At 41.1% G+C, this 16,376-nt stretch overlaps 1 protein-coding gene across 4 annotated transcripts in view; it reads right to left on the bottom strand.

Annotated features, from left to right (window-relative positions):
- XPO6 (exportin 6) overlaps window positions 1–16,376 on the bottom strand; it is a 117,912-nt gene that overhangs the window by 56,842 nt on the left and 44,694 nt on the right. For all 4 annotated transcript variants that reach the window (XM_025369789.1, XM_025369786.1, XM_025369790.1 and 1 more), the window contains 3 exons: window positions 16,047–16,206; window positions 12,894–12,971; window positions 2,115–2,568 (listed from right to left, as the gene is read on the bottom strand). In XM_025369789.1, coding sequence (XP_025225574.1) covers window positions 2,115–2,568; window positions 12,894–12,971; window positions 16,047–16,206 — 692 coding nt within the window. The remainder of the gene's footprint in view (window positions 1–2,114; window positions 2,569–12,893; window positions 12,972–16,046; window positions 16,207–16,376) is intronic.

The raw sequence follows: 16,376 nt of genomic DNA, 5'->3' as shown, positions 1-16,376 counted from the left end.
CCGAGCTTATTTGCAGCTTTTTAAAAAATACGTATTAATTTGTTTTGATAAAGAGAACGGCTGTCTCTGTGGATCATGGGGCCAAGTACTCGAAAAACAGTAAGGCACTAAAATCAACTGTTTCTAGAGACAGGAACATACAAAGACACTTCTCTCTGGTGTCATCAATCACTAATACTCAAGAGTAGGAACTCCTTCCTCACTCGCTTATGACAGTTTTACATGGATATTCAAAGTCACCAGCCAGCTGACTGTTCTTTAGGAAGATGCACTCAATTCCCTACTACCCATTTAAAAAAAAAAAAAAAAAAAAAAGCCATGGGCTAAATACAGAACAATCTCAATTTTACTTTAGTATCTAACCCAATTTTTTAAAAATACAAACAAGGCTGTTCAGTAGCTAAAACTACAGATTTTATTTCACCTCATTTTCTTTCCCTTGCCCACCTTCTGGTACAGGTGCTAATGAACAGTAGAAAGTTAGGGGGAAAGGAAAGGCAGTAGAGGGAAAGAGAAGCCAAGGATCTGGTTAGCAGCTCCTAAACAACTGAGAATAGACTGAGCTGTTTAGAATTAGTGGTAGGGGACCCAGAGCCAGGAAGCAAGCACACAGCATTACTTATGTCACCTTTCTGCTCCCAGGCACCTCTCAGCTTTCACAGGGCAATAGGAAGCACAGGATTAAAATGTAAAACCAAGAGCACAAAAGTTACACGTAACATCAGTACATAGACAATCCATAATGACATTTCTATACCATCCACAAATGGAAGCCACAACAAAGTTGTCTGTGACTACATTATGATTAAAGTCAAAACAACTGCTATTTGATAATTGATACAAGCAGCTAGATTTTTAAATTAACATATGAGATATTGACATGAGACACACAGATCATAAAAAAAAAAAATGAAGGTAATACAGCCTTTCTTAACAACAGACAGAAAGAATATGAAAGTGAATAATGATGCCTTTGAATTCATGTAGAAAGCTATCACCAAATAATTTTTAAGAACATATTACCATATCAGATTGTGTTCTTATAGAGAGCAAACATGACGGTTTTACAATAACCCAAACCAAAATAATCTTATATACCAATTTTTTAATTTTAGAAAAATGTTATAAAACTGTCCAATTTAAAAAGCACTAAAATTTTCAACTTTAGGTACTTGACTTTATATTCTGCTATTTACTCTAAGGGAAAGAAAATAGCTTAATAACAAAGGGCAATCTAAGGAAAACTGAGAATATTAGTAACTTTTGCTGCCATGTCATCTGTAAATATTTACTAATTCGATACAATTTATTGCTTGAAATTCTCTAAACAGTCAATCTGATTGTTCATAATATAAGTTTCCAACTTCCCTCTTGTTTTCATACAGCAGTAGTATCATGTTAACCAAAGTTGTAAGATACATAAATGACCTCATCTGCAAGAGACATAAATCATGAAACCCTGCCTCAGAGTACCATGATAGAATCATCTTTTAGAGTGCTTTTTAAAAAAACAAAGGAGGTCACTGTAGGCGCCATCGAGAGGAAAATAACAAAGAAACATAGTTGTGTGCTACATTAACCTGTGCACACATTAACATCCCTCCTATAGTCTGATGAAAACTTGCCATTGATGTAAAACTCACAATAATAACAATTCCTGTATACTGCAGGATGTTCACTTGGGAAAAGTCAAATAGTAAAAACTGACACCAAGTGAGAAAGGGCAATTATAACTCCTGTACCTCCACGGACCTCTTCTCCTGTTCTTGGCTACGCAGAAGCAGCAGTTTCAGTCCCTGCACCACCTCAGACCTGCAAGCAAATAGTAAGGAAAAGGGGGCAAGAGGAGTAGAAGGGAGGACAGGAGATGGATGGGGAGAAAAGACAACAAACCTACACAAGGCACAAGCATTTTTCAAACTCAGTCACTTCCCTTAACCACCCAAGCCCTTCCAGCTAATCTCAGACTTACTGGCACACACCTACCTTTCTGTTCCTCACCAGGAGCCCCATATTCTGAAATCAAAGAGGATTACAGATGCCATGCAGCACAGCATGGTAAACAGTCAGGGCCCTTTCTTGGGGCACACCAGCTCCACGCCTGGTTTCATTACCTCTCATCGAGCTCTTCTAGCCTGCTCTTCACTGTGTGGGCATTGTTATCCTTGGTGATTTTCTGCAGGAGGTAGAAAGTCTGCTGGAACATACGCAGTAAATACTCCTCAAATTCCATAGGCACACAGTTCTTGGACATGAGTTCATTGATGCAGGACATGGCCAGGACCCCAAGCCGGCCGCGCTCCTGACCCGAGACACAGTTCTGGCTGCTGCCGTTAACTGACGCCATCTTTCTGGCACGGATGTCACAGCCAAATCGCGCAAAGTGGAAGATGGTGGTAAGGAGGGATGGGGTGATGCTGGCAGATAGAGGAATCCAACTGAAGAGATGGGCCAGGCACTCCAAGGCCAGGGAACAGATATACTCACTCTCCACATCAAGGATGGGAATTGGCTGATTCAACAGTTTGGCTGAACTGGGACTCTGCAACAGGTTACTCAGTAAGTCACCTGAAAAATAGGAAAGGCTTTTAAGCTATCCAGCATCAAATCTCTTACAAATAACTTTAAGTAATTCTCCTTCAAAAATATATATATATATATATATATTTTTTCACAGCTAATTAAACTGATATATATATCTCTCTCTATTAGCTGTGAAATAAAAAAATAAAATCTATATGCTCAAAGTTAAACACTAATTAGGAAATTTTAACAGTACAGTACAAATAAGATAACTGATTATGATTCTTAGTGAGGGGGATCTGGATATAATCTTTAGTGTTTTGACTTAAATTTAGTTTTAGTGAGATTTGTACAATAGCGGTTTCCCAGGAGACATAAGTGAAGAGAAGATGGGATTATTCTCTGGCTGCAAAACCCCAAATCCACTCAAGTTTTTCTTTTCTTGCTAGTCTTCCCCCAAATCATGACCTTGCTGTTGAAAAGCATGATACATGACCATTAAATAAATAAACAAATAAAAACCCCTAACACCACATACAAAGTTGGGCACCAAATGAATTAAAGACTTAAACCAAAGATAAAACTTTAAAGTTAACAGAAGAAAATATAAGAGTATTTGAAATATAAGAAAAGAGAGAAAAAGACTCCTTAAAACCACCAAAATGAAAACCTTAACAAAAAATACTGATGAATATAATATCAAAATTAAGAGTTTCTAATCAAGGCTGGGTGCAGTGGTTCATGCCTGTAATCCCAGCACTTTGGGAGGCCGAGGCGGGCGGATTACCTGAGGTCAGTAGTTCAAGACCAGCCTAACCAACATAGTGAAATGCTGTCTCTAGTAAAATACAAAGTAAGCCAGGCGTGGTGGTGCATGCCTGTAATTCCAGCTACTTGGGAGGCTGAGGCAGAAGAATTGCTTGAACCCAGAAGGTGGAGGTTGCAGTGAGCTAAGATCACGCCATTGCGCTCCAGCCTGGGCAACAAGAGCGAAACTCCACCTCAAAAAATAAAAAATAAAAACAAAAACAGAGTTCCTAATCAACGAAAAACATTAAGGGAAAGTTACTAGGTGGACAACAGACTGTGAGAAGATATTCACAATTTCTAACATCGAAAAGGACTGAAAGCTAAAATCTATTTTTAAAATGCTACACAGCAGTAAACACAACAACCCCAGTACAAAAACAGACAGGTGATATGGAGAGACAATTTTCAGAGAAGAAATTCTAAAGCATATGAAGAGATTTCAAATTCCATTAGTAATCAGAAAAAGCAAATTAAAAGGAGTCGGAAAAAATGTTGGCAAATGCCAGACGTCAAGTACAAGGAATGGACGTAGGAACCTTCACAAGGCGGTGCAGGAGGAAGGGCCATTCTGAGGAGGACCTGGCACTCTGGAATCCTACTAAACATTCACATATCCTCTCGCCTGACCATTCTCCTGGTATGCTCCCAACACAACCCTCACACGGGTCCATGAGGGGACAGGCAGAGGTGCATGAAGGGGAGAGCTAGAGGCAGTCTGGCCTCCTCCTTGGCGGGAGAAGATAGGGAATGCAGAGGCAGATATCATATCACACAGTGAGCAGATAGAGGACTAAGGCATAGACCGGCAACAGTTTGGAGAGACCTTAAAAAGATACAGTTGAATTAAAAGAAAGAAACAGAATGATAGTTTCACTATATCACTTACATATTAAAATATATGGACACAAAACAGTAAGTTCTTACAAGAGCATGTTACCAAACAGAAGATAGAGGTTATCTACATTAAAATGGCTGTTGATTATGGGGAAGGGGGTCCACAAATTCAAAACTATTTTTAAAGGAATACTAAGATGCTCTTTTCCTTTTCCACTTTCATTATCTCCAAGTGTACAATGGAGCTTTCCAGAGGCTACATCACACGGGATATTGCAACAGATGAAATGCAGAAGCTGCCCTTCACTAAGCCACATGTTAGAGATTTGCAAAACTGCAAAACACCACCACTCTTCTCAGTGAATTTTTCTGTTTGCTTTGAAAAATGTAGGTTTTTTTATTAAAGTATATTATCTGTTAATATGTAATGGGTTCATCAGTTATTTTTAAATGAATTAATGACTATTTCTATATTTTTCTCAGTTTTTCTATCAACAGATATAACTTACAAAGTGTTTTGAGGACCTCAGTAATTTTTTAAGAGTCAAGGGACCCCAAGACCCAAAACTGGAGAAACATGGGGCTACTCTGTGAACCTGGACCAATAGTGTAATCAGAGAACTTGTCAGAAATACAAATCATCAGGCCCCAACCCACGCCTACTGGAGTAGAGCCTGAAGGGGTTGGGGCCCAGGAATCTGTGTTCTTATAAGCACTCCAAGCGATTCTTATGCTTGCTTGATTTTTGAAAGCACTAAACTAAAGGAAATCAAACAAAATGAAACAGGGAAAAAAGCTGTAAAATTATTTTAGAGAAGACAAAAGAAGAAAAATATTTAAAACTATAACAACAGGCCAGGAGTGGTGGCTCACATCTGCATTCCCAGCATTTTGGGAGGCTGAGGCAGGCAGATCACTTGAGCCCAGGAGTTCAAAACCAGCTTGGACAACATAGCGAGACCCCATCTCTACAAAAAATACAAACATTAGCCAGGCATGGTGGCGCATGCCTATAGGTGCAGCTATTCAGGAGGCTGAAGTGGAAGGATCGCTTGAGCCCAGGGAGGTCAAGGCTGCAGTGAGCTATGATTGTACCACTCCACTCCAGCCTGGGTGACAGAGCAAGACTTCGTCTTTAAAAAAAAAAGAAGAAAAAAAGAAAAAAAAAAAAAACTACAATAGGAAGAAAAATTTCCTGAAATTTGATGTGACTCTACAACATGAAAAGGTTTATCCTGTTCCAAGAAAAAAATGATGAAGAGTGATCAATATTAAGAATGTTTAAAATGAGGAAGCAGTGTAGGCAGAAAAGTACAGATACAAAGGAGAAAACACCTCAGTCAGACTTCTCCACAGTAACATTCACAGCCTGGGGACATTCTCTCAAACATGCAAAAACTCAGGTAACTCCACAAATTCTTCTCAAGGAGGATACCAAACAAAGAAACCACATGGATAAAGAGACAAATCAAAATAAAGAATTAAGGAATGGAGAAGCTGTAGCAAAAGGACACACCAGCATCAAATTACATAGAGACTCAAGACTACACAGACGTAGGAATTACAGAGGGTAATTCCTTTTTAGCTAGCTAAAAAGTTAGCTAGGTAACTTTCCCATTTTTCACAAGGAAGAAGTCCCAAAATACATGGTGGGGGGGAGGTGATACACAAAATTCGAACACGTAGTACAAAACTGATTTTTATCATTTTTTCTTAACCATACAGGTATCTTTTAGAAATTAATATTTCTTATAGAATTGTAGAAAAAGCACCTCAAAGTCAGCAATTCCTTAAATTTAATACGTTGTTACATTTAAGTAAAACCTGGCCAGGCATGGTGGCTCATGCCTGTAATCCCAGCACTTTGGGAGGCCAAGGCAGGCAGATCACTTGAGGTCAGGAATTCGAGACAAGCCTGGCCAACATGGTGAAACCCTGTCTCCACTAAAATACAAAAATTAGCTGGGCATGGTGGTGCATGCCTGTAATCCCAGCTACTCGGGAGGCTGGGGCAGGAGAATTGCTTGAATCCAAGAGGCAGAGGTTGCAGTAAGCAGAGATCGCACTACTGCACTCCAGCCTGGGCAACAGAGTGAGCCTCTATCTTTAAAAAAAAAATCAAGAAAATGCTGGGTACGGTGGCTCACACCTGTAATCCCAGCACTTTGGGAGGCTGAAGCAGATAGATCACTTGAAGTCAGAAGTTCCAGACCTGCCTGGCCAACATGGTGAAACCCCATCTCTACTACAAATACAAAAATCAGCCGGGCGTAGTAGAGGCCACCTGTAATTTCAACTACTCGGGAGGCTGAGGCAGGAGAATCGCTTGCTCCCAGGAGGCAGAGGCTGCAGTGAGCCAAGATCATGCCCACTGCACTCTAGCCTGGATAACAGAGTGAGACTCCATCTCAAAAAAAAAAAAAAAAAAAAAAAAATCAAGTAAAACTAAAATTTAATTGTTATTAAAAACAAAAAATATATAATCTGATACTATTTTTGTCTTTTTATCTGTCTTATCTCTGTGTAGAGACGTCTGGGGTGATCAAATATTATTTGATGTTCTTTCTATATGAGATACTGGGTAAATGTTTACATTTTATTTTGTACTTTATAGCACTAGGTCTCAAATGTTTGGGTTTCAGAAGTCCTCACTCTTAAAAATTACTAAGCATCCCAAAGAGAAAGCTCTTAGGAGGGTTACTTCTATTGATATTTGCCATATTAGAAATTAAAGCTGAGAAGTGTTTAAATATTTAATTCATTTAATTACAAAGCCATCACGTTAGCATAACATTTTTAAATGAAAAAAACTGTATTTCACCCAAAACTAGTGAGAAGGGTAATACAGTTTTTATATTTTTGAAATCTCTTTAGTGGCTGGTTTAAAAGATAACTAGACTCTCCCAACTGCTTCTGCCTTCACTGTTTTGCAATAGATTGTTTTCACTGAAGTACGTGAAGAAAATGCAGCTCCACACAGATACGCAACTACAAATGAACAAAGGGCTTTAGTGGCCTTTTCAAGTGACTGTGTCTATTCTATCATATTAAAGTCTGATGAACGGTCATTTCTGAGGGTTAACTGCAATATGAAATCTGGAATTAACTTTTTTATTCATAGACTCATGAGAGAATGGGAATAAAAATGACAAACAATGTCTTAGTATTTTTATGAACAAATACCTGGCCTTTGGGACTTCCCAAAAGGGTTTAGGGGACTTCCAGGGGTCCCCAAACTTATTGAGAGCTGAGGCCTTACATTAATGCTGGATGAACATGAAGAAGTTGGTTAGCCTTTCTTGGCCTCAACCTCCTCCGCCATTATAATGAGGATTTTGTGAATTTATTAATGAAGGGTTTACGTTCTATTCTTAAAAGTGGACTTATCAAGTTGATTTATGAGAAGCCAAAAAAAAGAGCTGTCCCTAGTATGTGGCTCAGAAGACTTTTTCCAGAATGGATGCTAAAAGGAAAAAAAAAACAAAACATCTATAATAATAAATAATAATAAATAATAATAAATTTAAAAATAAATAATAAATAATATAATAATAAAATATATAATACATACAATATAATATATATAATAATAAATAATAATAAATAATATAATAATAAAAGCAGTAACAGCCACCGTCCCTCTGTGATTATTTGCTTGGCCCTATATTGAAAACTACATAAGCATATTCTAATTTAATATTCACAACTCTAAGGTAGGTATTATTACCCATATGTACAGATCATTAAAATAACTAAGGCACAGACAGACCAAGTGTTTCCCCAAGTCCCTCTGTTAGCATGAGGTAGAAATGAAATCAAACCAGGATCTGGCCTCAAAACCAATGTTCCCTTCCAAAAAGCAAGTTAACTGGGAAGATAATGCAACCAGGAAAAATGAGCAGTAAGAAAGCTAATATTTAAATACAGAAAAATATTCTTAATTGTTCTCTGTATTAAAAAAAGAGAAAAAATATGGAAAAACATGTATGGCCTAAAATCATATGTAAAATAATAGCATGTGTATACCATGACTACAAGCATAGGAAGACAAATATGTGAAGACAAAGACTGAACAAGATTATGCAAAGGCAAAAACTGTTTAGGTGGATATGAATGATCTGCGATTGCTTTTGTCCTCAAAAGAAAGAAAGTAGCAGGACCATGGTCATGGAAGTCAGCATTTGCTAAGGAGTGTACCACGACTCATTTGCCTAAAAAGGTTGGGGCCGGGGAAAGAACCTGTTAAGGCTATTTCTCCATAAAAATGATTTTACTCAAATTTAAAAGTTTCAAGGTATTTTAGTGGATGACGGAAGTGTTTTTCAAAAATTTCAAAAATTACACTGTAATCAAAGTGGAAGGAATCACCACAAAACAGATTCTGCTTCATGCGGCAGCACTTTCAATACAAACCTAAGAGAACTTTATCAAGTTCTCTTATTTTTTTGTTTTGTTTTTTGAGACAGGGTCTTGCTCTGTCACCCAGGCTGGAGTACAGTGGTGCAATCATGGTTCACTGCAGCCTCAACCTCCTGGACTCAAGTGATTCTCCCACCTCAATCCTCCCAAGTAGCTGGGACTACAGGCATGAGCCACCATGCCCGTGTGTGTGTGTGTGTGTGTGTGTGTGTGTGTGTGTGTGTGTGTGTGTATGAGATGGGGTCTCACTATGTTGCCAACACAGGTCTCAAATACCTAAGCTCAAGTGATCCTGTCATCTCGGCCCCCTCAAAGTGCTGGGATTTACAGGCCTGAGCCACCATGCCCAGCCCTGTAATAAACTTTCATGCAAAGCTTTTTAATTACTGAAACTTCATGTGTTTTCTATCAGTTGTATATTTACTAACTTAGGGTTTCTCAACCTCAGCACTCCTGGCACCCGGGGCTAGATCATTCTTTGGTCCCCTGTATACTGTGGGGTGTTTAGCGGCATCCCTGGCCTCCACTCACTAGATGCCAATAGCACTTCTCCAGTCAAGGAGACATTAACAAATATTCCCTGCAGGACAAATCACAGATCTAACTGCAGCCTTGGTCCAGTAAAAGAGGGGGGAAACTCTATTCAAGGAGCCCCTGGAGGAGAAAATAAGATCACAGGAGTTGTAAGTGATCCTCCCAAGTCCCACCTTTCTATAGGTAGTATGTAAGGAATACATGAAAAGATGTGCATGAAGATATGCAATCTGTTAAGAATTGGCCTCAATTCATGCTCTCTGATACATCCTCACCCTGAAGAACTTTTCATCATCACCTATGTACAGCTCTATATTTGAAACTATATATCATGTGCATGAGAGAAAGATATGGTCCCTTAATTTTACTGCAGAACAATCAAAGCTAACTCAGAATTGCTGTAGTCACATAATCTCATTCTGTGCACTTTTTTCCCCATTGGTCCAGGCAGAGAGAAGTGAAGATGAGAAGAGATGAAGGAAGATGAAGCTGCTCAAGTGAAGCAGGAAGGAACAGCCTCAGCAGGCAGTGGGCAATGTCCACATCTTCCCTCATTTATCCACAGAGAAAGCTATTCCCTTTTTATAGTCAAGGACATCAGCGGTCAGAGAAGGTAAAGGATCCACTCCAGGTCATAGAGTAAGTGGCAGGGCCAAGACTCAAAACCAGGGGAAGAAGGAAGTGGACGAAAGTGGTGAGAACGACCAAGAAAGCAAAGCTAGGACGATGACCGTGCACCTAGATTCGGAATTCTAGGGTTCTGGTAGGGGTTCATGTCCCCACTCTGCTCACTGGCGATGCAACCCCTGGCAAGCTTCCTTGTTTGTAGGCAAGAAACAGACTATCATCTGTCCCAGAGCAGTCCGATCTTGTGAGGTGAGTGATCACTACTGCAGCCAGTTTAGGAGTCAGGGTAACAATTTGGGGGAACTATGCTGAGAAATAAACCACACACATTCCTTCAAACCTTTTTCTACATCCAGACTATTAAAGGAGTTGTTGCAGGAACTAGTCCCTGGGCTTGGTTCTTTAAAAGTGATGAGACAGAAAACTATATTAAAAGAAAGTATATGGGGAAAAAACCCCACAAGCCTCAGGGGGCTACTAAACCTAACACACGGGGCAGGAGAGTTCCGCAGGGGCTGAGCTGGGGTGTGCTAAGGTATTTGTTTGGTTGCTTCACTGGGCCTAAAGTTTCTCAGAATAAATTTTCTCCAGAAAACTGATACGGTCAAGAAAGCAAAACAATTTTCTGGAAATTTTACTGCTTAACTTGGCATCTTAAGTACACAAAGACAGTTGAGCAAAAGCATCAAAATGAATGGTGGTTGCATCATCAGCACTGTCCAAATAGTGGGGCAAGATCTAATGACCTCACTTACATTACCATAAAAAGAAAGAACAACATTGTAACAAATAAACACGCAATTTTTTTTAAAAGGGAAGTATACCAGCTTAAAAGCTTATGTCACTCCCTAGGTGCCCCTATAGTCTCAATTTATTTTGTTACTTCTCAAATACTAAAATCCAACATTTCAAAAAATTTTAAGAGGCAATTCTCAAGAAGTAGGCACCACATTTTAGGTTTTGTTACATGCAAATGGCAAGTTCATATTTTATTCCGCCTAGCCTCATAAAACCTGGGCAACACATGGAAGAGGTAAGCACACATTTCTGGTTTGTATTATTTGACATTCCCTAACATGGACGTGAGGAAAATAGAGCCTATCAAAGTATAAACTGAGTTAGCTCAGAACCTCTCTGGATGAAGCCAACTGAAACACAAACAAGCGTTTCTTCTACAGTAAACTGCTGCTGCTAGTAAACCGTGCTAGCGAGTAATCAACTGTCTAAAACAAATCTAATTCAAAAGAACTCATCTTGACTGGGTATGGTGGCTCACACCTGTAATCCTAGCAATTTGAAAGGCTGAGGCGGGTGGATAGCTTAAGCTCAGGAGTTCAAGATCAGCCTGGACAATATGGCGAAACCCTGTCTCTACAAAAAATACAAAAATTAGCCAGGCATGTTAGTGCACGTCTATGGTCCCAGCTACTTGGGAGGTTGAGGTGGGAGGACTGCTAGAGCCCAGGAAGTCGAGGCTGCAGTGAGTTGTGATCACACCACTGCACTCTAGTCTGGGTGACAGAAAGAGACCTTGTCTCAAAAAAAAGAATTAGTATTTGCAAACAGAATTTAAATGAAACGACAAACTTAACTGTGGATACTCCAAGGTGTTCGTTCACTCATAAAATCAAATCTCTGAATCATTTCCAAATGTTTCTTTAATCATCCAGATACTGCAACATATAAATCTGCTGAGCCACCTCAAATGTCTACCTAAAGAATAAAGGTTTGCCGGCCGGGCGCGGTGGCTCAAGCCTGTAATCCCAGCACTTTGGGAGGCCGAGACGGGTGGATCACGAGGTCAGGAGATCAAGACCATCCTGGCGAACACGGTGAAACCCCGTCTCTACTAAAAAATACAAAAAACTAGCCGGGCAAGATGGCGGGCGCCTGTAGTCCCAGCTACTCGGGAGGCTGAGGTGGGAGAATGTCGTGAACCCGGGAGGTGGAACTTGCAGTGAGCTGAGATCCGGCCACTGCACTCCAGCCTGGGCGGCAGAGCGAGACTCCGTCTCAAAAAAAAAAAAAAAAAAAAAAAAAAAAAAAAAAAAAAAAGAATAAAGGTTTGCCACCAAATACAAAGTTCCATTTCCTATGAGCTTATAATGCACTCTAGAACTCTATAATTATTTGTAATCTAAGCAGTATGACAAATGGCTCTCTAATAATTTTTAATCCAAGTAAGATAATGAGAATTTGTAATAACTAGTGCACTATGAGTACTTCTCAAAACTTTCAGATAGATTTTCAATTCTAGAGTAACTCTACAAGAATTTCAACTTCCACATACTAACAACAGGCTACATAAAACAGTTTGGGCTTAGAGATGTCTGACTTCCACAGCCTATCTCCTTGAAGTAAAGGAGAAGATGTGGAAATATTTCTCATTAGCCACATCAACCTTTACAGTAGAGGAAGAAATATGTGCCAATTCACAGGATGTACTCTGCTGGAAAAGCATTTGTGATCATTTAGTGTAAACAGCAGCATTTAGAAACTAAAAGTTCCTGTTCAGATGCAATTTCCTCTTTCCATCCATCCTTGAAAGCAGTTATCTTTAGATGAACTGCACTCTGAATTTTGAAGCAGATATTAATACACTGTGGACAATAACTAGCAACCAGTAAACTATTTAATAGCCTCTGCAAATATGCCCCACTTTACCAAATGACTCTTAACCAATGTTGACTCAATGCTAACTACTGCATAGTCGCCACTATGCAGGCAGAGAGGTCTCCACTCTGCCTTGGGCAACATGAGTCCAGTGAGGAAGAAAGCACTCAATATTCCTGTTCCTATGTCCTCTCCTGTGGGCTGCTGCCCACCTCCTGCCACCCCTGTAGAAGAAGGACAAGCAGAAGTGTCAAGCCCAAAGGCTCCTACCAATCTCAGCACAAGCACATAGCCATGACATTTGGGAAAAAGAAAAAAATGAGGACAACGACCTAGGACTATTTTTTTTTATGTAATTTTTAAAAATAGAGATAGAGTCTCACTATGTGGCCCAGGCTGGTCTCAAACTCTTGGCCTCTAGTGATCCTCCCACCTCAGCCTCCTCAGTACTGAAGACTACAGGTGCAAATCACCACACCTGGCCCCCAATACATTTAAAAAGAAGAATGCCTTGGCTGGCAGGCAGACCATACCACTTTCTCCTGAGGTCGGGGATGGTGGTGGAGTGGCAGCAGTAACACTGTGTTTGTCCCAGACAGTCTCCAAGATACCTACCAAGAAAGGAGAAACAGAGTTATAAGAGAAATAATGTCCAGCATATAAAGATTTAGAGAAAGTTTCTTGATACCTTTGATCAAACATCAGCACCTGAACATCCCTCTCTTGACCATGTCCTCCTCCAGCAAGCAGCTGTGCCTCTCGACTTCACAGCTGCCTTCTGGCTCTCCACGGCTTCACTGTGGTCTTGCAGTGTGGCCTCTCCCCACTGATGCCTCCAGCACTGCTCTTTGCCAGAGTCACCTGGTTGCTGCGTGCACTCACCGGTCACTTAATCCCCATCCTCCTTGACCACGCTGTGGCATGACAGGCCACTGCCTATACCCTTATCTGAGCCAGTAGCACCACTCTTTCCTGGTTTTTCTCTGGTTTCTTTGAAATCGATTCCATCCCTTTCACTATTACTTCCATCCTCTGCCCATGAGTCACTTAAACACACATGTTTCCCCAGGTTCCCTTACTGCTGCTCTGCTTCTCCTCACATTTCACTCTCACTGCTAGAGTGACTCATCCACTGCCACGGCTTCAAGAAAACATATTCTGAAGCCTCTCAAGTCCCCTGTTCTTGGCCCAAACTCACCTTGACTACATACACCAAGCTCTGCATCACATGATGGGGGCTTCAGAAACAAGGCAAGGCAATCACAGACCTGCATGTCCACCTGCTTCCTGGACTACACTACATGCATATCCCAAACTCAACTTTTCGTTCCCCACAAACCTGCCACTAATTCTCTTTCGTTCCTCATGCAGGAAACAGGCCGGAAATCCTGGCCTCTGCTAGCCTCATCTAGCCTCACCTGACCCAGGCTTCAGCCCACCCAACAGATGAGGTCTGCTGTTCCTTCTATATGTGTCCCTCTCAACCTCTGACCTGCTCTCCTCCTCCCAATTTCAACTTGACCTTTCTACCAGACTAAATGCCACCTGCCTGTCCCTCAAAATTCCATTCAGCTGTCACCTCCTTCAGGAATTGCTACACATAAAACATAACTCTGTTATAGCTCTTAAAACATCTTTAACTGCTTACTTGTCTCTCCCCACTGAAGTGTAAATTACCTGAGGGTGGGAACTGTGTTTTCTTCCTCTTTGTAACCATATGGAAACCGGAACATAAGGTGATCATAAAGGCTTTTGAAAATATCTTATTCTCAAATTTTTCATACTAAAACCTGAATAAATCTTGAAAGCATTATGCTAAGTGAAAAAGCCAGACATAAAAGATCACATATTGTATGCTTCCATTTTTATGAGAAGTCCAAAAAAGGCAAATCCATAGAGACAGACTAAGTAGATTAGTGAACGCCAGGGATTGGGGGAGAGGAGAATGGGGTTGGGGGGGGGGGGGGGTACGGCTAATGGGTACGAGGCTTCTTTTTAGAGTGATGACAATGTTCTGGAATTAAATAGCGCCGAAGGTTGCACAACCTCAAGAATATACTAAAAGCCAGTCAATACTGCAATTTAAAATGGTGAGTTTTATCTCAATTTTTTAAATATTTAATACACTGCTAGGCACAGTAGGACACAGAGGTATAAAACATGGTCCCTAACATTAGAAATTTGACATTTAGTTGGGGTGTCAAAAAATGTGCTTTGAGACCAGGCACAGTAGCTCATGCCTGTAATTTCAGCACTTTCGGAGGCTAAGGCAGAAGGATCACTTGAGCCTAAGAGTTAAGAGACTAGCCTGGGCAATACAGGGGAGGTTGAGGTAGAAGGATCACTTAGGTCCCAAAATTTGAGGCTGCAGTAAGCTGTGTTCACATCACCACACTCCAGCCTGGGCAACAAGAGAGATCCTGTCTCAAAAAAGGAAAAAGAAAAAAAAAGTGCTTTGAACGAACAAATACTCTAAAGGTTTAGTTTTACCCCTGGGGCTTTAGGGAAGGATGTGGGGGCAAATGCCAAGCTCTTTTTTTTTTTTTTAAAGAGACAGGGTCTCACTCTGTCACCCAGGCTGGAGTGCAATGGTACGATCATAGCTCACTGCAGCCTCAAAATCCTGAGCTCAAGCAATTCTCCTTCTTTAGCCTCCTGAGTAGCTGGGAATACAGGCATGCATCATCACACCCAGCTAACTTTTTTGTTTTGTTCTGTTTTGTGTTTTCCAGAAATGGGGGTCTCAATATGCTGCCCAGTCTGGTCTCAAACTCCTGGGCTCAAGTGATCCTCCCACCTCAGCCTCCCAAAGCGCTAGGATTACAGGCCTGAGCCATTGCACTAACCCAAGTTTATTTTTTAAATCAATGGTTCTTTCAGCCAATTTTAAGTGCCCACTACATGCCAAGCACTAAACTGGAGATACAAAGAAAGTTCCTAGACATCCAAGAAGAAGCCTGGATAAAGGAGTTAGAGATAAAAACACTGCTTTTCACTACAAGATTCCCTCAAGTAGCAAGCCCAGGCTGCTGGCACTCCCAGGGCCTCATGGCCAGGCATTGCATACGTGCCTCCCTAGCAAACAGGTCTCACAGCAGCACAGAGAAGCCACCCCGGGCACCCAGGGTACTCCCCTCTCCTCCTACCTTCCTGTCTCATGTTGTGGTTTGCTTTCTGTTTCATCTTACCCTTTACACCTTGTCATGAGGCACTCATCAAACAGAAGAGACAAAATGCTACATACAACTACAACCTAGTGCACAAGGAGATGGCTCCACACCACGTCTCACTTCCTTACCCAGAACGGGAATTTTCATATCCTCCTACTCCAACTTCTCCTGATCTTCAATTCAAATTATTTTAAATAGAGTGCTTGCCACCCACCTAACTTACCATGCAGTGATTGGCACTGTAGGCATACTCCTATGACCTGGACTCTCCCTCACTGATCACAGTTACAGTGAGGACCAATTAGTGAAAGACTATGAGGAAAATAAGGCTCAAATCTATTTTGCAGTCCTACTGTGTGCTAGACACTGGGCTATAGGTGTTGGGAATGCAGCTTCCCATTTTCACGCTATCTCAGAAACAGTGCAAACAACTGCTCAAAGCTGCTGAGCGCCAAGGCCTGAACTCTGGACGCCTGCGGGCAGGCCTCTATCTCTGTGTACTACCATACTGCTCACCTGTCAGTAGCCCAAGCACTGTCTGCACCTGGTCCAGTAGCAGCTTCCGCAACTCCTCCTTCCGAGCCACACTGAGGTCCTCACGGGGACAAGCCAGCTCTTCTGAAGTTGTCTTCAACATGATCAGCCCAAGAGGGGTTGTCACAGGGGACTGGATCAACTGCCAGGAAAAAGCATGTTCTGAGCAGAGTGTTGAACTGATAAAGTACAAAGAGGACTCAGCAGTATTAAAGCTGTGAAGCATCTGTGTGTGTTTAATCTTATATGAACATAAAACAACACTTCAGAAACATCACTTAGAGGCCGGGTGCAATGGCTCACACCTGTAAT

The sequence above is a fragment of the Theropithecus gelada genome, chromosome 20, assembly GCF_003255815.1.
Source record: "Theropithecus gelada isolate Dixy chromosome 20, Tgel_1.0, whole genome shotgun sequence".
Classification (NCBI taxonomy): Eukaryota; Metazoa; Chordata; class Mammalia; order Primates; family Cercopithecidae; genus Theropithecus; species Theropithecus gelada.
Note: the sequence above shows the minus strand (reverse complement) of the source record. Positions and strands in the feature narration are given on the sequence as shown.